At 49.1% G+C, this 24732-nt stretch overlaps 1 protein-coding gene across 1 annotated transcript in view; it reads right to left on the bottom strand.

The window, feature by feature from the left end:
• Positions 1–752: 752 nt before the first annotated feature.
• Positions 753–24732, bottom strand: part of TNFRSF1A (TNF receptor superfamily member 1A) — a 38163-nt gene continuing 14183 nt past the window's right edge. Inside the window, exons 2-10 of the mRNA XM_082268764.1 lie at positions 22896–23097; positions 20632–20760; positions 19132–19278; positions 18521–18605; positions 4493–4554; positions 4271–4396; positions 3109–3134; positions 2860–3007; positions 753–1074 (exon numbers count right to left, since the gene is read on the bottom strand). Coding sequence (XP_082124890.1) covers positions 815–1074; positions 2860–3007; positions 3109–3134; positions 4271–4396; positions 4493–4554; positions 18521–18605; positions 19132–19278; positions 20632–20760; positions 22896–23097 — 1185 coding nt within the window. The 3' untranslated portion in view covers positions 753–814. The remainder of the gene's footprint in view (positions 1075–2859; positions 3008–3108; positions 3135–4270; positions 4397–4492; positions 4555–18520; positions 18606–19131; positions 19279–20631; positions 20761–22895; positions 23098–24732) is intronic.

Genomic DNA, 24732 nt, shown 5'->3' with positions numbered 1-24732 from the left:
GGGGTTGATGACATGGGCCCCTGATCACAGTGGGGTTGATGACACTGGGGGCCATTCAGCCTGGAAGAACATTGATCTTGGACCACTGAGCAGAGTGTCTACAAGGGGCAGAGAGAAAATAATTACTCCAGCAGAAGCTGTTCCTTTTTATTTTTCACAGGTCTTGAGGCCCTCATTATAGCCACAGCTGGTGTGCAGGCCTAAAATCCCAGGTGTAGGTGCATCACCAAGACAAAAAACTCAGCCTCTACCAAGAACAGAAGTTTCAGTTCCGGTCGGGCTGACCCAAGATTTTTTGGCAAGTCTGATGCCACCCTAAGCTTGACAAAGGACTGTTACAAATACTCCTCAATTTTATCTATACAACCCCCCCAAGTTTATTTCTGGCAGGACATAGAGCAACTGGTCCCGTTTGGTGGTGGGGCGGCCGCTTGTGTTAACCTGACTTGCAATATTGAGTACTGAGCGTCACTTCAATGTCTGAAGTCATTCTCTGAGGTTTCGATGACGGGGTTTCTCAGACCCTGGTGTCGGAAAAGCTCACCCCAAGTCTAATGCCACCATAGGCTTGGGTCAATGAACCTAACATCTGACTTTTCTGGAAAGGGGTGGCTTTTAGTGAATGGTGTGCAGAAGAACCCAAACATCCATGTTGGTGAAAGAATCGGTCGCCTTCACTCCGAGACGCGAGTTACAGATTATTGATCAGTATGGCTTGGATTCCAAGAGTGAAGGCACAAATGTAGACAGAACTTTGTTAGTATAAAGTCATTCATTTTTCTGGAGGTCCCTCGGTACAGAACGTCCCTGTCTATCACAAATATTCCTCGATTTTATCTATGCATCCTCCCAGGTTAATCTCTCGCAGGACATTGAACAGCTGATCCCGTTTGGTGGTTGGGCCGCCCTCCCGCGTTAGCCAGACCTGCAGCATTGCGTACTGAGCGTCGATGTAATGTCTGTGGTCTTTCTCAGAGGTTTCGATGAGGTGGTCGCTCAGGCCCAGGCGCCGGACAAACTCACCCCAGCGGCGCAACGGAATGTTGTCAATAATGGCGTACTTCACTTCTGGGGCTGAGGAAAGAAATGACAGTGAATTGTTACAATGCTGAGAGATCAGCGCAGCCAATCACCAATAATAATACATTGCGTGCCCTGCGATTTATCTCATAGAAAGTGAAAGGATGGAAGTGCCAAGCCGCAGGGGTCAGTCTATATATGAATTATTCCTCACCAAAAAAAAAGTGTATCAAGATTTGACACCAATGCGTTTCAGGGCCAGTCATACAGTATCTGACAAAAGTAAGTACACCCCTCACATCTTTTCATGTGACAACACTGAAGAAATGAGACTTTGCTACAATGTAAAGTAGTGAGTGTACAGCTTGTATAACAGTGTAAATTTACTGTCCCCTCAAAATAACTCAACACACAGCCATTAATGTCTAAACCGCTGGCAACAAAAGTCAGTACACCCCTAAGTGACAATGTCCAAATTGGGCCCAAAGTGTCAATATTTTATGTGGCCGCCATTATTTTCCAGCAATGCCTTAACCCTCTTGGGCATGGAGTTCACCAGAGCTTCACAGGTTGTCACTGGAGTCCTCTTCCCCTCCCCCATGATGACATCACAGACCTGGTGGATATTAGAGACCTTCCCCTCCTCCACCTTCTGTTTGAGGATCCCCCACAGATGCTCAATATTGTTTTGGTCTGGAGACATGCTTGGCCAGTCCATCACCTTTACCCTCAGCTTCTTTAGTAAGGCAGTGGTCATCTTGGAGGTGTTTGGGGTCGTTATGTTGGAATACTGCCCTGGCATTGTTGCAGAAGTTTGTGTCCCAGCCCCTCCCACAGGGGTTTGGAGGAGGAGATACTTTCTGACAGCTATACTTTACTGTACATTATCCATCGGGGGGGCATCAGACGTTGCCATGGTTACTGTCTATAGCTGGGACTTTTAGCTGGAATATCACCCCAATGGGGGGGACAGGAAAGATCTCAGCATGTGGGTGTAATGCTCCTCAACATTCATAAGGTTCCTAACACCTCCCAACATTAATAGGGTTACATAGTTTGTGAGGTTGAAAAAAGACATCAGTCCATCCAGTTCAACCTATGATGTGTGTGTGTGTTTGCTGTTAACCGTACATTGTATACCCCTGTATGTTGTACATTGTATACCCCTGTATGTTGGACATTGTATACCCCCTGTATGTTGGACATTGTATACCCCCTGTATGTTGGACATTGTATACCCCCTGTATGTTGGACATTGTATACCCCTGTATGATGTACATTGTATACCCCCTGTATGTTGTACATTGTATACCCCTGTATGTTGTACATTGTATACCCCCTGTATGTTGTACATTGTATACCCCTGTATGTTGTACATTGTATACCCCTGTATGTTGTACATTGTATACCCCTGTATGATGTACATTGTATACCCCTGTATGTTGTACATTGTACACCCCTGTATGTTGTACATTGTATACCCCCTGTATGTTGTGGTCTTTAAGGTGCCCATTTAATAGTTTTTTGAAACTATTGATGCTCCCTGCTGATACGACTGCTTGTGGAAGAGAATTCCACATCCTTACTGCTCTGACAGTGAAGAACCCCCTACGTATTTTAAGGTTAAACCGCCTTTCCTCTAGTCTCAGTGAGTGGCCACATATCTTATTCGGTTCCTAAAGCCCCCCAGCATTCATAGGGTTCCTAACACCTCCCCAACATTAATAGGGTTCCTAAAGTCCCCCCAGCATTCATAGGATTCCTAATGCACCCCCAACATTGATAGGGTTCCTAATGCCTCCCCCCCCCCAACATTGAAGGGGTTCCAGTGGAACTTACTGTTCAGACATGGTGGAGATGGTACATTGGTGACGTCCGGCATTGGAAGGGATCCGTTGGGTAACAGCGGCAGGGAAGAATGTTGCACCACATAGACGGCCTCTTCTCCGGGATTCTCTTTGCTCTTCTGATCTTTTTTAGAGTCAATCTGAAATAATATTGAAGAATTGGAGTTGCTGATCTGCGATTAGCATTGTAACTTCGTCATTTCTACTCCATGAGTGCGATTCTCACTCTGCCAATACTTACCAAGAGGGGGGTCGGTACCATATTCTCTGCAAGGGAACGGAAAAAGAGCGTTACATCAATATGGCAGCACAGGGGATCTCTATACACAGGGGATCTCTATATACAGGGGATCCTGCCATAGAGACGGTTATAGACTGCAGACATGGTACAGGAGACGGTCAGAGACTGCAGACATGGTACAGGAGACGGTCAGAGACTGCAGACATGATACAGGAGAGGATCAGAGACTGCAGACATGATACAGGAGATGGTCAGAGACTGCAGACATGATACAGGAGATGGTCAGAGACTGCAGACATGATACAAGAGATGGTCAGAGACTGCAGACATGATACAGGAGATGGTCAGAGACTGCAGACATGATACAGGAGATGGTCAGAGACTGCAGACATGATACAGGAGATGGACAGAGACTGCAGACATGATACAGGAGATGGTCAGAGACCGCAGACATGATACAGGAGACGGTCAGAGACTGCAGACATGATACAGGAGAAGATCAGAGACTGCAGACATGATACAGGAGATGATCAGAGACTGCAGACATGATACAGGAGAAGGTCAAAGACTGCAGACATGATACAGTAGACGGTCAGAGACTGCAGACATGATACAGGAGAAGGTCAGAGACTGCAGACATGATACAGGAGATGGTCAGAGACTGCAGACATGATACTGGAGATGGTCAGAGACTGCAGACATGATACTGGAGATGGTCAGAGACTGCAGACATGATACTGGAGATGGTCAGAGACTGCAGAAATGATACAGGAGATGGTCAGAGACTGCAGAAATGATACAGGAGACGGTCAGAGACTGCAGACATGATACAGGAGATGGTCAGAGACTGCAGACATGATACAGGAGATGGTCAGAGACTGCAGACATGGTACAGGAGACAGTCAGAGACTGCAGACATGATACAGGAGACGGTCAGAGACTGCAGACATGGTACAGGAGACGGTCAGAGACTGCAGACATGATACAGGAGATGGTCAGAGACTGCAGACATGATACAGGAGATGGTCAGAGACTGCAGACATGGTACAGGAGACGGTCAGAGACTGCAGACATGATACAAGAGATGGTCAGAGACTGCAGACATTATACAGGAGATGGTCAGAGACTGCAGACATTATACAGGAGATGGTCAGAGACTTACCTGTAGAGGAGCTTTGGGATGAGGCGTGTGTTCTGGTATGGTATACATATACACCAAAGGCGACCACCATCACCACAGTCACTATGGAGACGACACCCAGAACGATCCATAGAACTCCATTACTTTCTAAAATAGAAAATTGAAATATTTTTAGTGGTGAAAGCCCGAATATTATCCCTCGCTCTTCATATGTGACATGGATTTTACTCCGAAATCTCTCACCTTCCGGCTTTGTGGCTGGTTCGGGATAGGGACAATGATCCTTACACTCGGGTCCTTCACACCTACGGGTATAAATTATTCGTTAAACAACTTTACATACAAACATGCAGTAACCATGGGTCTCCAAACTGCGGCCCCGGGGCCTGATGTGGCCCTTTGCTTGCCTTTATCTGGCCCATGGAGCAATATTCTATCCACTGACACCAATGATGGGACACTATTCCTCCCACTGACACCAATGATGGGACACTATTCCTCCCACTGACACCAATGATGGGGCACTATTGATCTTTTATTGAAAAGAATCAAGCTACAAATTTTATACAAAAGTAAAAAACAGAACTATAGTACAATATTCCAACAGAAAACAAAGGAATACACATCCATGTGTAGAATATATACAATATATACATAATCCACTTCCAACATTTTTAGAAAACTATTTACATAAAGCAGCAGAGAGGGCCTAAGAGGCACAACCCATCACCTATGTATGCAGCCATTTATCAAAAACTGAGCATTAAGAAAAAATCTAGGGTGATAAGAGACAGAAAGCACAACCAGGCCAGATCCCTGAATTTAAGGGGGACTCTAGCCAAATTAATCAGTCTTAACCCTTCCCTCAAAATTGGGCCTGGGCAATCCCTTAAGGCCAGTGGGTCATGAAAGACTTCACTCAAGACTCGGCTCATAAGGACTTTCCTCGGAGCGGATCTGAGATCTTCAGCCGACAGTCGCCACTGCCACAGCAACTTCAGACACGGAGCGACATAGGCTGGAAGCTGACCACGATGACCCTTGAGATTCTTCACTTGGCCACCTTCTTCCCAAAGTCGCAGCAAAGGCCTAAACCAAGATCTAAACATGCCTGCCCATCCAGGAGGTTCCACTGCAAGCATACTACCAATGTTAAACTTGAGAAATAGCAGTGAAAAGAAAAGAACGGGGTTGACCATACCTAAGCCACCCTCCCTCCTGGATAGATAGGTGACATTCCTCTTGATGGGGTTCAGTCTGTTCCCCCACAGCATCTGGAAGAACACACTATAGATCCTAGCATAGAGAGACACTGGCAAGATGCAGACAGGGCTGACATACAAGAAGATCGGTATCAGGTAAGTCTTAATCAGATCAACCCTTTCCCTCAGAGATAACTTCCATCTCTTCCAGCTGACCACCTTAGTATTGGCAACTTCCAGCCTGCCTTCCCAGTTTTTGAGGCCATAATCGCCAGGTCCAAATTCAATGCCTAATATCTTAATTTTTTCCTGGGGCACTGGAAAGGTGTCCAGGAGATCAAAACCCTCACCTTCCTTTCCCATCCAAAAAACTTCACTCTTTTCCTGATTGATTTTGGAGCCTGATGCTTCAGAGTACCGTGATGTCAGAGAGACCACCTCCTCCGCTTCATCTGTCCCAGTGACAATCACTGACACATCATCTGCATAGGCAACAACCCTCAAAGGCGGCTCACCCGGGATTCCCACTGGTACCCCACACAACATGCTGCTCTCTAGCCTCCTGATGAAGGGGTCGATTGCAAACACATAGAGCAGGGGACTCAGGGGACAACCCTGGCGCACCCTAGAGCCAACCTCAAAGGACTGTCCAACCCAACCATTAACAAGAGGGAAGCTTTCTGCCCCCTTATACAAGACTTTTAACCAATCGACAAAACCACCCGACAGACCGTACTTACTAAAGAGCAACCACAGGTACTCATGATTGACACAATCGAAAGCCTTTGCCTGATCCAATGCCAGTAAATACTTTCCCCAGCCTGCAGCCCTGCACTGCTCCAAGGCCTCCCGGACAGCTAAAACCGCTGTGAAGGTGCTCCTACCCTGGATCGAACAGTGCTGATGGCGAGAAAGCAAAGACTCTGCTACTGCCGATAGGCGCCAGAAAAGTATCTTCGCCAGCACCTTTCTATCGACATTAAGAAGGCTGATGGGGCGCCAATTCTCAATCATCGAAGGATCTTTACCTTTTGAAAGAAGAATCACAGCTGAGTGTCTCATGGAAGGGGGAAACACCCCCTCAGCAAGACAACTGTTAAAAATCTCTACCAAATGTGGGGCCAGAATAGACTTAAAGGTTTTGTAAAACTCAGCCGTCAGACCATCCGGTCCAGGTGACTTTTTGATGGCAAGCTGTTCAATTGCCCTCGTCACCTCTTCAACTGTGATCTCTTCTGTCAAATTCATCAAGGGGACATCTCCACCATTTAGACCTGGAGTAGAGTCCAAAAAGCTTTCCATCTTGTCCCGGTCAAGCTCTTTCCTCCCAAGAAGTTCAGCATAAAAAGACCTCACGACCTCCAGGATCCCTGACCTGGACTTTGTCAAGGAACCTGTACTATCCTTAAGGCCAACGACCATCTTAACAGCTACACCCTGTTTGCAGTTCTGGTAAGGGTCAGGCGAGTGGTATTTCCCATAGTCCCGCTCCAGAACCAAAGAGGTATGCCGGTCATATTGACACTTCCTGAGGAGGATTTTCACTTCAGAGATTGCCCCAGGATCTCCTCCTCTCGAGACAAGAATATCCAGCTTCCTCCGCAAATGTTGGTAGGTCATGTATCTATTAAACTGTTTTTTTTATTGGCTAGGCCCCTGAAGAATCCAGCAATCCTCTTTTTGGTCAGCTCCCACCACTCAGCCTTGCTGCTACAAAAGTCAAGGATGGTCACCTGTGCCTGAAAGAATTCCTCAAAGGATTGTCTAACATGTTCTTCCTCAAGGAGAGTCGAATTTAATCTCCAGATGCCTTTTCCCCTCTGAGGGAAGTCTGAAGCATTCAAGACCACAGATAGCATACAGTGATCAGAGAACTCCACTGCCTGCACCACTGGGGGTGAGAAAGCAGAGGCCTCCTTCAAAAAAAACCTATCTATTCTACTCTGACTATTACCTCGATGAAAGGTGAACCCTGTGTCATCCGGAAGGTGCTTAATGTGCACATCCACAAGACCAGCATCCCTAACCATACTATTTAAAAAAACGCTATCATATCCCAGCCTGTCATTGAAGTCCTTCCTGTCCTTGGGCCTAGTCACAGTATTAAAGTCACCTCCAAAAACCACTTGCCGGGATGTAAAAAGAAATGGCTTGATCCTTGTAAAAAGGCATTTCCTGTCCCACTTTGTGTGCGGCCCATAAATATTAATTAGGCGCAGGTCCTGCCCTCCCACAAGAACGTCTAAGACCATACATCTCCCAATCTCCACCTCAATAACCCGCCGGACAGTTACCATGCCGGTTTTAAACAACACCGCCACCCCGCCGTAAGGCTCGGCCGCAAGAGACCAGTAAGATGGACCATACCTCCACTCTCTCTTGGCCATATGAATATCTGCCAAGGAGGTGAGCCTAGTCTCTTGCAAAAATAAAATTTCAGCATCTAATTGGCTGAACAAAAATAAGGCCATAGAACGAGCTCTTACCGACTTAATGCTGGCGACATTTATTGTCACCACTTTTAACGGAGGGGGAACCGCCATTTGGGTTATTGGGTGGATTGCTTCTTAGCTCCCCTCTGCTGCTCATCACCAGAAGCCTCTCTCTTTCTTGAAGCCTCCTCCAACTCCATTTCAATTTCTGAATTCTGCTCAGAAGAATGCCCAGATGAGGAGATATCCCAAGCAGAAGCCCTAGAACGGTTGGAGACAGTCACTGAGGCATCCTGTCCCTGTTCCGTCCTCACCGTCTGTCTCTTCCGCCTCACAACCTTCCTTCTCTCCTCCAGGTACTGAAGGTCAGATTCAGAGATGCTTTCATCTCTTGTTTTCTTCTTCTTCTTTGAAGTCTTCACAGAAGACTTCTTTACAGAGGAAGCCGCAGCAGCACCCTTTTTGGTACCCTCTACCACTCCTGGTGGGTGGGGGGCTTCTTTAAGGTCACACTTAGGAAGGGAAGACTGATCGGGAATAACTGACTCAGGGGGCACAGACTTGGCAGATTCTGACACAAGAGGAGCCGGTACAGTAGGCTGGGGGGACACAGGGACAGACACAGAAGGAATACTTACAGATACAGGAGGGGTGGGCACAGGGACTGGGGAGGGATCCTGCACAAGACCAGGGGAGTCAGTCACCGCAGAGGAGGGTGGTACAACAGGGGCCTCATCCTCCATCCTGTCCAGCCTTAACAGATCATCTATCACCTCTCTATCCATATTATGCCAGGCTTCAGGACATCGGCTGTAGGGGTGACCAAGGCGCAGGCACAGGTTGCACCTTATCGCCTGGGTGCAGTCCCTGGCCACATGACCCTGTCCCCGACACACTGAACAGATCAGTGCTGAACAAGAGGAGCTAAAATGCCCCTTTTCTCCACAGCGGTGACACAGTTTTGGCTGACCGGGATAAAAAATAGTCATCCTATCCCTCCCTATAAAGGCAGAGGAGGGCAGGTGACGGACAACATTCCCATCCCTAGCCAACCTGACCTTTACCGACCAACCCCCGGTCCAGATGCCACGCTCATCATGAATTTTATCCGGCCTGGTCAAAACATCCCCATAATTTCTCAACCAGACCTCTAAGTCCCGAGCAGGAACACTCTCATTTGTAAGGACAATAGTAATTTTCTTCACTGTTGACCTTTGGGAAACTGCCACTGGCACCAGACCTTCCCATTCGGGTCTTGACCTGCACCGAGCCATATATCGTTCCCAGAACAAGTCAAGACCCTCTGGTCTGGTGAAACTAACTGTGTATTCCCGGCTTCCAGCCACATGTATCAGGGCATATAGGTCATTAGCCCCAAAACCCATATCTAAGATCAGGTCTACCACCATACGCCGTGCTAGAGGGACTGCACCACCTTCCCATTTAAGGAGGACTACGTTCCGCCTTGGACCCCCAGCAGAAGCCATAGATCCAAGACCGGATCCAATGGTGCTCATAGTGGCAGCCTGCAAGGGAAAACCGTGATTGGAAGCAGAGCTCCTCCTTGATTGTAACCCTGGCTTGATGATATTGCCAGGAGCACAGCTTACCACCTGTGCAAATGTAGGTTTTTTAGGGCCAAGACCCCACACTGATGTCACATTATCAGGTACACTACTATTATTATTTTTACCAGCTTGTCCTAAAACAGCAGCATTATCAGTTCCACATATAATGGTGGGTTCCACCACACCTGCAATGTTATTAGGCATAACTGTTTCTGATGCAGTACCAGGTGCTTCCTGCTGCTGCACTGTAGAGTCCTGTTCAACAGTGACTGAAATAGTTTTAAGCTCAGCAGAAGGGGGGTTAATCGGCTCTTCTGGGTTTTGTGGTTCTTCAGCAGAAATGTCATTTTTTAAACAAAACTTTTCCTGTTTAGAGACATCAGCAGCAGGCACAACATTGCTGAGCCCAGGGGAATCACCCTGAGTGTCATTAGGAAACCCATCACTAGGCAAGGTGCTAAAAGGCACAAAAACTGTTTTATCTGTAACCTGGGGCTTTATATGCTTTATTTTATCAGGCACACTCTCAGGTAAGTCCTCCACACCACCAAACACCAGCTGATCTTCTTGCATTGGAGACTCCATTACCTGGATTACCTTTAGCATGCCTCCTGAGCCCTGAGATGGCAATGGGCTGCTTACCTCACCTTGAGGGGGAAGGGGGTCAGAACATGGGGTCTCCTCCTCCACCTCCATCTTTGCAAACCTTCGTTCATTGCAAAACTTCTCCCTGAAGGGACCATCCCTGCCTTCCGTCATGGCAACGATAGTTTCTTGATGTTCCACACGGACTTTCGCTAATTGGACCTCTGAATCCATGGATCCACGGTTCTTGCTGAACAAGCCTTCACGCTGCTTTCTCAGGCGCTTTAAATCCGCTCTAAGCTTGTAGAGCTTGTCTCTCTCCTTATTGAGGACTTTGATCCCGGCCACCACTCGCTCCCGAATGGATCCAGCATCTTCATCCTCACCAGGTGCAGAGAGATCACCAACCACGGGCTGCACAGGAGCAGGGGTGCCATCCATCCGCCCAGGGGATGTCTGAGAGCCTCCAGCAGGAGAGGCCCTGCTGGCCTCCATGGCTTCCCCAGAAGGGGGCCAGGAGAGCTGGGAGGGATTTCACCTCACACCCTCTTACACAGATCACCTGCAGCAGCAACAGACACACAGCCAGAGAACCTTCCAGCAGCCACACCCGAAGCTGAATGTGGGAAACTACTCCTCCCACTGACAGCAATGATGGGACACTATTCCTCCCACTGACACCAATGATGGGACACTATTCCTCCCACTGACACCAATGATGGGGCACCATTCCCCCCACTGACACCAATGATGGGGCACTATTCCTCCCACTGACACCAATGATGGGGCACTATTCCTCCCACTGACACCAATGATGGGGCACTATTCCTCCCACTGACACCAATGATGGGACACTATTCCTCCCACTGACAGCAATGATGGGACACTATTCCTCCCACTGACACCAATGATGGGACACTATTCCTTCCACTGACACCAACAATGGGGCACTATTCCTCCCACTGACACCAATGATGGGGCACCATTCCCCCCACTGACACCAATGATGGGGCACTATTCCTCCCACTGACACCAATGATGGGGCACTATTCCTCCCACTGACACCAATGATGGGACACTATTCCTCCCACTGACACCAATGATGGGGTACTATTACTCTCACTGACACCAATGATGGGGCACTTTTCCTCCCACTGACACCAATGATGGGACACTATTCCTCCCACTGACACCAATGATGGGGCACTATTCCCCCCACTGACACCAATGATGGGGCACAATTCCTCCCACTGACACCAATGATGGGGCACTATTCCTCCCACTGACACCAATGATGGGGTACTATTACTCCCACTGACACCAATGATGGGACACTATTCCTCCCACTGACACCAATGATGGGACACTATTCCTCCCACTGACACCAATGATGGGGCACTATTCCTCCCACTGACACCAATGATGGGACACTATTCCTCCCACTGACACCAATGATGGGGCACTATTCCTCCCACTGACACCAATGATGGATCACTATTCCCCCCACTGACACCAATGATGAGACACTATTCCTCCCACTGACACCAATGATGGGACACTATTCCTCCACTGATACCAATGATGGGACACTATTCCTCCCACTGACACCAATGATGGGACACTATTCCTCTCACTGACACCAATGATGGGTCACTATTCCCCCCACTGACACCAATGATGAGACACTATTCCCCCCACTGACACCAATGATGGGGCACTATTCCTCCCACTGACACCAATGATGGGACACTATTCCTCCCACTGACACCAATGATGGGTCACTATTCCTCCCACTGACACCAATGATGGGACACTATTCCTCCCACTGACACCAATGATGGGGCACTATTCCTCCCACTGACACCAATGATGGGGCACTATTCCCCCCACTGACACCAATGATGGGGCACTATTCCTCCCACTGACACCAATGATGGGACACTATTCCTCCCAATGACACCAATGATGGGGCACTATTCCTTCCACTGACACCAATGATGGGGCACTATTCCTCCCGCTGATACCAATGATGGGGCACCATTCCCCCACTGACACCAATGATGGGGCACTATTCCTCCCACTGACACCAATGATGGGGCACTATTCCTCTCACTGACACCAATGATGGGGTACTATTACTCCCACTGACACCAATGATGGGGCACTATTCCTCCCACTGACACCAATGATGGGACACTATTCCTCCCACTGACACCAATGATGGGGCACTATTCCTCTCACTGACACCAATGATGGGGTACTATTACTCCCACTGACACCAATGATGGGGCACTATTCCTCCCACTGACACCAATGATGGGGCACTATTCCCCCCACTGACACCAATGATGGGGCACAATTCCTCCCACTGACACCAATGATGGGACACTATTCCTCCCACTGACACCAATGATGGGACACTATTCCTCCCACTGACACCAATGATGGGGCACTATTCCCCCCACTGACACCAATGATGGGGCACAATTCCTCCCACTGACACCAATGATGGGGCACTATTCCTCCCACTGACACCAATGATGGGACACTGTTCCTCCCACTGACACCAATGATGGGGCACTATTCCTCCCACTGACACCAATGATAGGGTACTATTCCTCCCACTGACACCAATGATGGGGCACTATTCCTCCCACTGACACCAATGATGGGACACTGTTCCTCCCACTGACACCAATGATGGGGCACTATTCCTCCCACTGACACCAATGATGGGACACTATTCCTTCCACTGACACCAATGATGGGGCACTATTCCTCCCACTGACACCAATGATGGGGCACTATTCCTCCCACTGACACCAATGATGGCACACTATTCCTCCCACTGACACCAATGATGGGACACTATTCCTCCCACTGACACCAATGATGGGACACTATTCCTCCCACTGATACCAATCATGGGACACTATTCCTTCCACTGATAACCCTAACCCTAAGGGTAATATAGGGACAGACTAGTGTAGTATATGGATAGGCTAGGGTAGTATATAGACAGGCTAGGGTAGTATATAGACAGGCTAGGGCAGTATAGGGGCAGACGGAGCGGCCCAGGGGCAGTTGTCATCATGACACACAAAACTGCTGGAAGAAAAATCTTGAGCGTCAATTTGCTGGGTAAATAGAAGAGAAGGAGGGGCGGCCATGGTTCAATTTGCTGCCCCTCTCAGAGTTCTGCCTATGTCCAATGGACCCAGGGGGATCCATGGTAGGGCCGGCCCTGCTTGGATACAGCACTCTGTGAACAGCGAACTTCTTTAGCAATGACCTTTTGTGACTTCCCCTCCTTGTGGGGGGTGTCAGTGACTGTTTTCTGGACAAACATCAAGTCAGCATTCTTCCCCATGGTTGTGCAACCTCCTGAACCCGACTAAGAGACCATTTAAGGGCTCGGGAAACCTTTACAGGTGATTTGAGGTAATTAGCAGATTAGAATGCGACACTACGAGTCTCCAATAGAGTGCGACCCCACGAGTCTCCAATAGAGTGCCACCCCACGAGTCTCCAATAGAGTGCGACACCACGAGTCTCCGATAGAGTGCGACCCCACGAGTCTCCAATAGAGTGCCACCCCATGAGTCTCCAATAAAGAGCGATCCCACAAGTCTCCAATAGAGTGCCACCCCATGAGTCTCCAATAAAGAGCGATCCCACAAGTCTCCAATAGAGTGCCACCCCACGAGTCTCCAATAGAGTGCCACCCCACGAGTCTCCAATAGAGTGCCACCCCACGAGTCTCCAATAGAGTGCCACCCCACGAGTCTCCAATAGAGTGCCTCCCTCGAGTCACCAATAGAGTGCGACACTACGAGTCTCCAATAGAGTGCGACACTACGAGTCTCCAATAGAGTGCGACACTACGAGTCTCCAATAGAGTGCCACCCCACGAGTCTCCAATAGAGTGCCACCCCACGAGTCTCCAATAGAGTGCGACCCCACGAGTCTCCAAAAGAGTGCGACACTATGAGTCTCCAAAAGAGTGCGACACTATGAGTCTCCAATAGAGTGCGATCCCACGAGTCTCCAATAGAGTGCGACCCCACAAGTCTCCAATAGAGTGCGACCCCATGAGTCTCCAATAGAGTGCGACACTACGAGTTTCCAATAGAGTGCGACCCCACGAGTCTCCAATAGAGTGCGACCCCACGAGTCTCCAATAGAGTGCGATCCCATGAGTCTCCAATAGAGTGCGACCCCACGAGTCTCCAATAGAGTGCGACCCCACGAGTCTCCAATAGAGTGCGACACTACGAGTCTCCAATAGAGTGCGACACTACGAGTCTCCAATAGAGTGCCACCCCACGAGTCTCAAATAGAGTGCGACCCCACGAGTCTCCAATAGAGTGCGACACTACGAGTCTCCAATAGAGTGCGACACTACGAGTCTCCAATAGAGTGCCACCCCACGAGTCTCCAATAGAGTGCGACCCCACGAGTCTCCAATAGAGTGCGACACTACGAGTCTCCAATAGAGTGCGACACTACGAGTCTCCAATAGAGTGCGACACTACGAGTCTCCAATAGAGTGCCACCCCACGAGTCTCCAAAAGAGTGCGACACTATGAGTCTCCAATAGAGTGCGATCCCACGAGTCTTCAATGGAGTGCGACCCCACGAGTCTCCAATAGAGTGCGACCCCACGAGTCTTCAATAGAGTGCGACACCACGAGTCTCCGATAGAGTGCGACACCACGAGTCTCCGATAGAGTGCGACCCCATGAGCCTCCAATAGAGTGCCACCCCATGAGTCTCCAATAGAGTGCTGTGACGAGACCCTTGCTCGCTCTGTCCGCTCTCCCGACACTCCTCTGTTTCTAGTCAGTCAGCTTGCAGATCGCAACGTCTGAAGGTTCGGTCAACCAAGGATCCGGGATCCGAACTACAGCTTTGTGCCGTTCGGAATCCATTAGAACAAACACCAGGCAAGCTGTATGTAAGTTCAAACAGGAAGACAATTTATTGGAAGAACACAGCACACTTTTATACAGAATTTGGAACATCCTGCCCCCAACAACCGCCCTCCAATTGGTCAATTGTAAAGTACCTGCGGTTCCCATTCTGGTCCTCTCCAGACATGCAAATGAGGGCTCGAAAATGAGTCAGTAGTGATTGGTCAGATAGCTTGACCAGGAAATGCAAATGAGGACTTGAAAATGAGTCAACAGGGATTGGTCAGATAGCTTTGACCAATGCAAGGAGAGAGAAGCCCCAGGGGGCAATCAATGTAAACTATAGTCAGACACAGAACAATGGTTCCCTAACGAGCCCTCAATACACATTACTCTGAGTGTCAATACCTCCCTTAGCAGACAACAGGTGAGGTCATTAGCACACCTGACAATAGTTGAATGGGGAGCCACCTTAGACAGTCCGGCTCCTCAGAACTTCCTGGGATGACCATATTAGGAGTGGACTTCCTGCTCAGAAACCTCATGGCAAAGGGAACAATTGACCTTGCTGTCAAATATGAAGCAATTCAACCCATCACCCATCTGTCCTTAAATTCCAGTGATGGTGAACACCATCACAAGTGCAACTGCAACCCCATGAGTCTCCAATAGAGTGCCACCCCATGAGTCCCCAATGAAGTGCGATCCCACAAGTCTCCAATAGAGTGCGACCCCACGAGTCTCCAATAGAGTGCGACCCCACGAGTCTCCAATAGAGTGCCACCCCATGAGTCTCCAATAGAGTGCCACCCCACGAGTCTCCAATAGAGTGTCACCCCATGAGTCTCCAATAGAGTGCCACCCCACGAGTCTCCAATAGAGTGTCACCCCATGAGTCTCCAATAGAGTGCGATCCCACGAGTCTCCAATAGAGTGCGACCCCACGAGTCTCCAATAAAGTGCGACCCCACGAGTCTCCAATAAAGTGCGATCCCACGAGTCTCCAATAGAGTGCGACCCCAAGAGTCTCCAATAAAGTGCGACCCCAGGAGTCTCCAATAGAGTGCGACCCCACGAGTCTCCAATAGAGTGCGACCCCACGAGTCTCCAATAAAGTGCGACCCCACGAGTCTCCAATAAAGTGCGACCCCACAAGTCTCCAATAGAGTGCGACCCCACGAGTCTCCAATAGAGTGCGACCCCACGAGTCTCCAATAAAGTGCAATCCCACGAGTCTCCAATAGAGTGCGACCCCACGAGTCTCCAATAAAGTGTGACACCACGAGTCTCCAATAGAGTGCGACCCCACGAGTCTCCAATAGAGTGCGACCCCACGAGTCTCCAATAGAGTGCGACCCCACGAGTCTCTAATAGAGTGCGATCCCACGAGTCTCCAATAGAGTGCGACCCCACGCATCTCCAATAAAGTGCGATCCCACGAGTCTCCAATAGAGTGCGATCCCACGAGTCTCCAATAGAGTGCGATCCCACGAGTCTCCAATAATGTGCGATCCCACGAGTCTCCAATAGAGTGTGATCCCACGAGTCTCCAATAGAGTGCGACCCCACGAGTCTCCAATAGAGTGCGACCCCACGAGTCTCCAATAAAGTGCGATCCCACGAGTCTCCAATAAAGTGCGATCCCACGAGTCTCCAATAGAGTGCGATCCCACGTGTCTCCAATAAAGTGCAATCCCACGAGTCTCCGATAGAGTGCGACCCCACGAGTCTCCGATAGAGTGCGACCCACGAGTCTCCAATAGAGTGCGACCCCTCGAGTCTCCAATAGAGTGCGACCCCACGAGTCTCCGATAGAGTGCGACCCACGAGTCTCCAATAGAGTGCGACCCCACGAGTCTCCAATAGAGTGCCACCCCATGAGTCTCCAATAGAGTGCGATCCCACGAGTCTCCAATAGAGTGCCACCCCATGAGTCTCCAATAGAGTGCGATCCCACGAGTCTCCAATAGAGTGCGACCCCGCGAGTCTCCAATAAAGTGCGATCCCACGAGTCTCCAATAAAGTGCGATCCCACGAGTCTCCAATAGAGTGCGATCCCACGAGTCTCCGATAGAGTGCGACCCCACGAGTCTCCAATAAAGTGCGATCCCACGAGTCTCCAATAGAGTGCCACCCCATGAGTCTCCGATAGAGTGTGACCCCACGAGTCTCCAATAGAGTGCGACCCACGAGTCTCCAATAGAGTGCGACCCCACGAGTCTCCAATAGAGTGCCACCCCATGAGTCTCCAATATAGTGCAATCCCACGAGTCTCCAATAGAGTGCCACCCCATGAGTCTCCAATATAGTGCCACCCCACGAGTCTCCGATAGAGTGCCACCCCATGAGTCTCCAATAGAGTGCGACCCCACGAGTCTCCAATAAAGTGCGATCCCACGAGTCTCCGATAGAGTGCCACCCCACGAGTCTCCGATATTGAACTCTCACAATATTCTAATTTTTGGAGATACTGAATTTTGGGGTGTCACTCGCTGGAAGCCATAACCATCAAAATTAAAAGAAATGTGTGAAATCTCTCACTCTGTGTGTAACATCTATAGAAAATATAGGAGATTATCTTTCTGAAATACTGAAATAAATTCACTTTTTGATGATATTCTTGTGTTCGGAGGTGACCCCATTATTGCTTTCCCATACTTCTGTTGTGTTAGTAAACCCTTTGGGGCATGGAAGAGACTTTTGGGGCATGGAAGAGGCTTTTGGGACATGCAAAGGGCTTTTGGGGCATGGAAGAGGCTTTTGGGGCATGGAAAGGACTTTTGGGGCATGGAAAGGACTTTTGGGGCATGGAAGAGGCTTTAGGGGCATGGAAGAGGCTTTTTGGTCAAGGAAGAGGCTTTTGGGGCATGGAAGAGGCTTTAGGGGCATGGAAAGGACTTTTGGGTCATGGAAGGGGCTTTTGGGGCATTGAAGAGGCTTTTGGGTCATGGAAAGGGCTTTTGGGTCATGGAAGGCGCTTTTGGGGCATGGAAGAGGCTTTAGGGGCATGGAAGGGGCTTTTGGGTCATGGAAGGGGCTTTTGGGACACGGAAAGTGCTTTGGGAGCATGGAAGGGGCTTTTGGGGCATGGAAGGGCTTTTGGGTCATGGAAAGGACTTTTGGGACATAGAAGGGGCTTTTGGGGCATGGAAGAGGCTTTTGGGGTATGGAAAGGACTTTTGGGACATGAAAGGGGCTTTTGGGACATGGAAGGGGTTTTTGGGTCATGGAAGGGGCTTTTGGGGCATGGAAGGGGCTTTTGGGGCATGGAAGAGGCTTTTGGGGCATGGAAAGGACTTTTGGGTCATGGAGGGGGCTTTTGGGGCATTGAAGAGGCTTTTGGGTAATGGAAGAGGCTTTTGGGGCATGGAAAGGACTTTTGGGACATGGAATTGGCTTTTGGGGCATGGAAGGGGCTTTTGGGGCATGGAAGAGGCTTTTGGGGCATGGAAAGGGCTTTTAGGGCATGGAAGATGCTTTTGGGGCATTTGCCGGGACCTGGTTGGGAACCCGTGTTCTGGAGTAAAGTTTGCGTTGTCAGGGAATTTCACCCTGTGATTCCTTTACTCACTCTGAACACGGACGACACATCTTTTCGGAATAATGGAAGAAGAAGTTGTAGAAACATTGGCAGACGGTGTCCTTGTCATCGTGGCCTGCAATGGAGACATTCAGGAAGATCGGCGTTATAAAATACGGCACACAGAAACATTGGAAAGTATGTAAAGGGATTCATTATGAAGTGAAAGATAAATAAAATAAAAGGAACCAATCAGCTGTGCACACCTGCGGCAATGCTCCGGCCCTGTGTGTGTGTGTGTGTGTGTGTGTGTGTGTGGGGGGGATGGGTTGCGGTGTCCTCATTGTTCGAGGTACCCCACCGTGCCTACACTATGCATTGTCATACCTTCCATTTTGAAAATGGGCCGCGCATATTTTGTATCCATTGTGGTAAATCGGGAGCCCATTCCTGATAAAACATCCAGTGGAAGATAGGAAGTACTGGGGGTGGGGGTATAGCTCTGGAATGAAGGGGAGTATTCCAGATTTTTTTCTTATATTGGAGAAATTGTTTTATTGTTTTGGCTGAAGTTCTGCCTCTATCAGGCATGGAAATCTCTATCATTCCTCCGTGCCGTCAGGCGACGCGTTTCACTGGACATTTGCAGGAAGATAACTTACACTTGAAGGCCTGAGTGCCGTTCCGGCATGTGCTGCACTCCTGGCAGATGAAGTCTTGGCCGTTTTTTTTCTTGAAATGCCCCTCAGGGCACCCGCATTTCGTGTCCCTCTCTGGACTGCACTCCGACAGCGTGATCTGCCCGTATTCTGCAAAACAAATCTCTAATTAACGGACTAAATAAATGAAATGCTGGAGAAGGGGCGGCCGCCTGGGGTCCTTACCAGAAGGGGGGTACAAAGAGGGAAGGACCTACAACCAATGGACCAATAACTCCTCCTCATCCCCATAAATCCTTATCTCTATAACTCCTCCTCATCCCCATAACTCCTCCTCCTCTCCATAACTCCTCCTCATCTCCATAACTCCTCCTCATCTCCATAAATCCTCATCTCTATAACTCCTCCTCATCTCCATAACTCCTCCTTATCTCCATAACTCCTCCTCATCTCCATAAATCCTCCTCATCTCCATAACTCCTCCTCCTCTCCATAACTCCTCCTCATCTCCATAAATCCTCATCTCCATAAATCCTCCTTATCTCCATAACTCCTCCTCATCTCCATAAATCCTCATCTCTATAACTCCTCCTTATCTCCATAACTCCTCCTCATCTCCATAACTTCTCCACATCTCCATAAATCCTCATCTCCATAACTCCTCCTCATCTCCATAACTCCTCCTCATCTCCATAAATCCTCATCTCAATAACTCCTCCTCATCTCCATAACTCCTCCTCATCTCCATAAATCCTCCTTATCTCCATAACTCCTCCTTATCTCCATAAATCCTCCTTATCTCCATAAATCCTTATCTTTATAACTCCTCCTTATCTCCATAACTCCTCCTTATCTCCATAAATCCTCATCTCTATAACTCCTCCTCATCTCCATAAATCCTCATCTCTATAACTCCTCCTCATCTCCATAAATCCTCATCTCTATAACTCCTCCTCATCTCCATAAATCCTCATCTCTATAACTCCTCCTTATCTCCATAAATCCTCATCTCTATAACTCCTCCTTATCTCCATAACTCCTCCTCATCTCCATAACTTCTCCACATCTCCATAAATCCTCATCTCTATAACTCCTCCTTATCTCCATAACTCCTCCTCATCTCCATAACTTCTCCACATCTCCATAAATCCTCATCTCCATAACTCCTCCTCATCTCCATAACTCCTCCTCATCTCCATAAATCCTCATCTCAATAACTCCTCCTCATCTCCATAAATCCTCCTTATCTCCATAACTCCTCCTTATCTCCATAAATCCTCCTTATCTCCATAAATCCTCATCTCAATAACTCCTCCTCATCTCCATAAATCCTTATCTCCATAACTCCTCCTTATCTCGTAGACTTTAACATGGAAACATATCCAGCCCTAAATCCACTTCCATAATCGATGGATGATGATAATATAAGTAGGAGTCTGGCAGCGTTTGTTCCCATCCCCCCCCCCCCCCCCCGTAGAGAAGAGAGGACCTGGCTGTACTCACGTGTCAGGCAGTTGGCGCACTCCATGCAGCGTTTGGAAGGGTTGGGCACATCGGAGTAGGTTCCTCTCTCACAAAGGACGCAGTGCGTGGCCAGATTCACTCCCCTGCAGTCATTGGCCACCCTATAACCTGGAAGACATGGAGAGACATCACCTCAGTGTGGAAGCAGCGGCCTCTCTGCAGAGCTCTGACATTCTGGAAGCAGCGGTCTCTCTGCAGAGCTCTGACATTCCTCAGCTGAGTCACAGCTAGAGCGCTCCAATCCGCAGTGAGCAAAGGCCTGCCAATGGCATCTTATAGGATCTCTGCAAAGAGCCCGCTGCTTCTGCACAGATTGCAAGGCACCTTCTCTGCAGCTGCTGGCAGCACACAGGCTTTTCTATTCGGGCTGTGGCTGATTCCTAGAGAAAAGGAACGCGTTTTGTTTGGATGCGACTCCCGCCTGAATCTCACCGCTGCGTTTTTATTTAACATCAACGGAAATGCAACCAAGGGACAGCTCTTGGAGGTGGGTAGAGGGTGGAACCAAGAGACAATTCTCAGAGATGGGAAGGGGGGGAACCAAGAGACAATTCTGAGAGGTGGGTAGGGGGGTGGAACCAAGGGATGGTGCTCAAAGATGGGTAGAGGGTGAAACCAAGGGACAGTGCTCAGAGGTGGGTAGGGGTAGAACCAAGGGACTGTGCTCGGAGGTGGGTAGGGGGGTGGAACCAAAAGACGGTGCTCAGAGGTGGGTGGAACCAAGGGATGGTGCTCGGAGGTGGGTAAGGGGTGGAACCAAGGGACGGTGCTTGGAGGTGGGTAGGGGGTGGAACCAAGGGACAGTGCTCAGAGGTGGGTGGGGGGTGGAACCAAGGGACAGTGCTCAGAGGTGGGTGGGGGGTGGAACCAAGGGAAGGTGCTCAGAGGTGGGTAGGGGGAGGAACCAAGGGACGGTGCTCAGAGGTGGGTAGGGGGAGGAACCAAGGGACGGTGCTCAGAGGTGGGTAGGGGATGGAACCAAGGGATGGTGCTCAGATGTGGGTAGGGGATGGAACCAAGGGACAGTGCTCAGAGATGGGTAGAGGGTGGAACCAAGAGACAATTCTCAGAGATGGGAAGGGGGGGAACCAAGAGACAATTCTGAGAGGTGGGTAGGGGGGTGGAACCAAGAGATGGTGCTCAAAGATGGGTAGAGGGTGAAACCAAGGGACAGTGCTCAGAGGTGGGTAGGGGTAGAACCAAGGGACTGTGCTCGGAGGTGGGTAGGGGGGTGGAACCAAAAGACGGTGCTCAGAGGTGGGTGGAACCAAGGGACGGTGCTTGGAGGTGGGTAGGGGGTGGAACCAAGGGACAGTGCTTAGAGGTGGGTGGGGGGTGGAACCAAGGGACAGTGCTCAGAGGTGGGTGGGGGGTGGAACCAAGGGACGGTGCTCAGAGGTGGGTAGGGGGAGGAACCAAGGGACGGTGCTCAGAGGTGGGTAGGGGGAGGAACCAAGGGACGGTGCTCAGAGGTGGGTAGGGGATGGAACCAAGGGATGGTGCTCAGATGTGGGTAGGGGATGGAACCAAGGGATGGTGCCCAGATGTGGGTAGGGGATGGAACCAAGGGATGGTGCTCAGATGTGGGTAGGGGGTGGAACCAAGGGACAGTGCTCAGAGATGGGTAGAGGGTGGAACCAAGGGACATCGCTTGGAGGCGGGTAAGGGGTGGAACCAAGGGACGGTGTTCGGAGGTGTGTAGGGGGTGGAACCAAGGGACGGTGCTCGGAGGTGGGTAGTGGTTGGAACCAAGGGACGGTCTTCGGAGGTGGGTAAGGGGTGGAACCAAGGGACGGTGCTCAGAGGTGGGTAGGGGGTAGATCCAAGGGACAGTGCTCAGAGATGGGTAGAGGGTGGATCCAATGGACAGTGCTTGGAGGCGGGTAAGGGGTGGAACCAAGGGACGGTGTTCGGAAGTGTGTAGGGGGTGGAACCAAGGGACGTTGCTCAGAGGTGGGTAGAGGGTGGAACCAAGGGACGTTGCTCAGAGGTGGGTAGAGGGTGGAACCAAGGGACGGTGCTCAGAGGTGGGTAGGGGGTGGAACCAAGGGAAGGTGCTCAGAGGTGGGTAGGGGGTGGAACCAAGGGACAGTGCTCGGAGGTGGGTAGGGGTGGAGACAAGGGACGGTCTTCGGAGGTGCGTAGGGGGTGGAGACAAGGGGTGACTCGGAAGGGGGAGTTCTTGCACCTGATTTTAGGTAAAAGATGAAATAACATGAAAAGTAAAAGGAATGAAGACGCACCGGCAAGGCATTTGTTGCAGCAATGGTTTTGTCTCCTCGGTTTGTACTCATGGCTGCTGCAGGGGGCGGAGACATTCTCCGATCTCTTCTCTCTGTGGGGAGTTTTGATGAAGCCGATTGGCTCTCCATGGATCAGCAGAGCATTGGGAAAAGGAATAGCGAGGGTCTGATATACATCAGGGAAGACCCCCAGGAAGGAAATCTGAAAAAAGACAAATGAGTAAATCTCGGCCCATAACATTCACAAATAAATATTTTATAAAAAATGATGAGAGATGTTTTTGATACATTGCGTTATCTTTCAGTCATTTCTTATTGGGTACTTAATGCACAATTTGCAGTCATATATAAAACTTGAGGGTCTATTTATTAAAAAGAATTTGCTGCATGATCGTTGCAAACATTCACACAGCCGCAGTCAAAAATCACTTTGTATTATGAATATTTCCTATGGGTGTCAGCACCATCTAGTGGCCATATTGTGGTATTTTTCCTGAAATAGCTCAATCAGGAAAGTACCGCATTATATCCACTAGGTGGTGCTGACCATCATAGGATATACAATTATATTAAATAAAAGTTTTTGTTGTGTCTGTGATCATGTTTGTCAAATCCGTACAGAAATTTCTTAAAATAAATAAACCTCTTGGAGCAAAAAAACCCCAAAAATAAAATAAATGAGGTCAGGAAAGATGGAACAAAAATTTCACCCAAGATTCACAAATGAATCCAACAGATAAATGTGTGACGGATGGGTGAATCTTCTGATCACTGGACCGCTTTCAGCTCCGCTCACAGGAAGGATTTCTGGCAGGATCACCAGCTATTCATTCATATTATATCCACTTCCAGTCACAATGTAACAACACGTATTTATCGCTAGAAAATTCCATACAACCCCCAAACATTGTATTGATATTTGTTTTTAACCATTTCCCGACCGCCCATCACAGATATCCTGCGGCAGGCTGGCTCAGTATGGGTACTTCGGTTGGTGGGAGCGCACCTGGGGGCACGTACATGCCGCTGGAGGCCTGGACCCGCCCCCATTGAAGCCGATTCATGGGGTCGGCACCTGCAATCACTCCCCATGGAGAGAGAAAGACAGCAGATCGCTGTTCTCTCAGTAATGAACACAGGGCTCCTCCTATTTAGGATCACGTCTCTGTGTTGATTCCACAAGCCCCCCCTTCCCTTCTAACAGTTAGAAAACACCCGCTAGGGATGCATTTAACCCTTTGATCGCCCCTGGTGTTAACCCCTTCCCTGCCAGTGTCATTAGTACAGTGACAGTGCATATGTATAGCACTGATCACTGTAGTAATGTCACTGGTCCCCCCAAAAGTGTCAGTTAGATCCCGGACGAGCCCCCCAAAAATAAAGAAAAAAAATGTCAGTTATGGGTCCGATCTGTCCGCCGCAATGTCGCAGTCCCGCTAAAAATCGCAGATCGCCGCCATTACTGCTAAAAAAAAAAACAATTAAAATGACATAAATCTTTCCCGTAGTTTGTAGATGCGATAACTTTTGCACAAACCAATCAAAATACACTTATTGCAAATTTTATTTACCAAAAATATGTAGCAGAAAACAAATTGACCTAAAATGTTAAAAAAATTTAATTTTTTTTATTTTTTTTATTGGATGTTATATAGCAGAATGTAAAAAATATTGTTTTTTTTTTTTTTCAGAATTGTCGCTCTTTTTTTGTTTATAGAGCAAAAAATAAAAATCGCACATGTGATCAAATATCACCAAAAGAAATATCTGTTTGTGGGAAAAAAGGACGTCAATTTTATTTGGGTACAGTGTTGCACGACCGCGCAATTGTCCATTA

The sequence above is a fragment of the Pelophylax lessonae genome (genome assembly GCF_965119305.1).
Source record: "Pelophylax lessonae genome assembly, chromosome: 9".
Lineage (NCBI taxonomy): Eukaryota > Metazoa > Chordata > Amphibia > Anura > Ranidae > Pelophylax > Pelophylax lessonae.
Note: the sequence above shows the minus strand (reverse complement) of the source record. Positions and strands in the feature narration are given on the sequence as shown.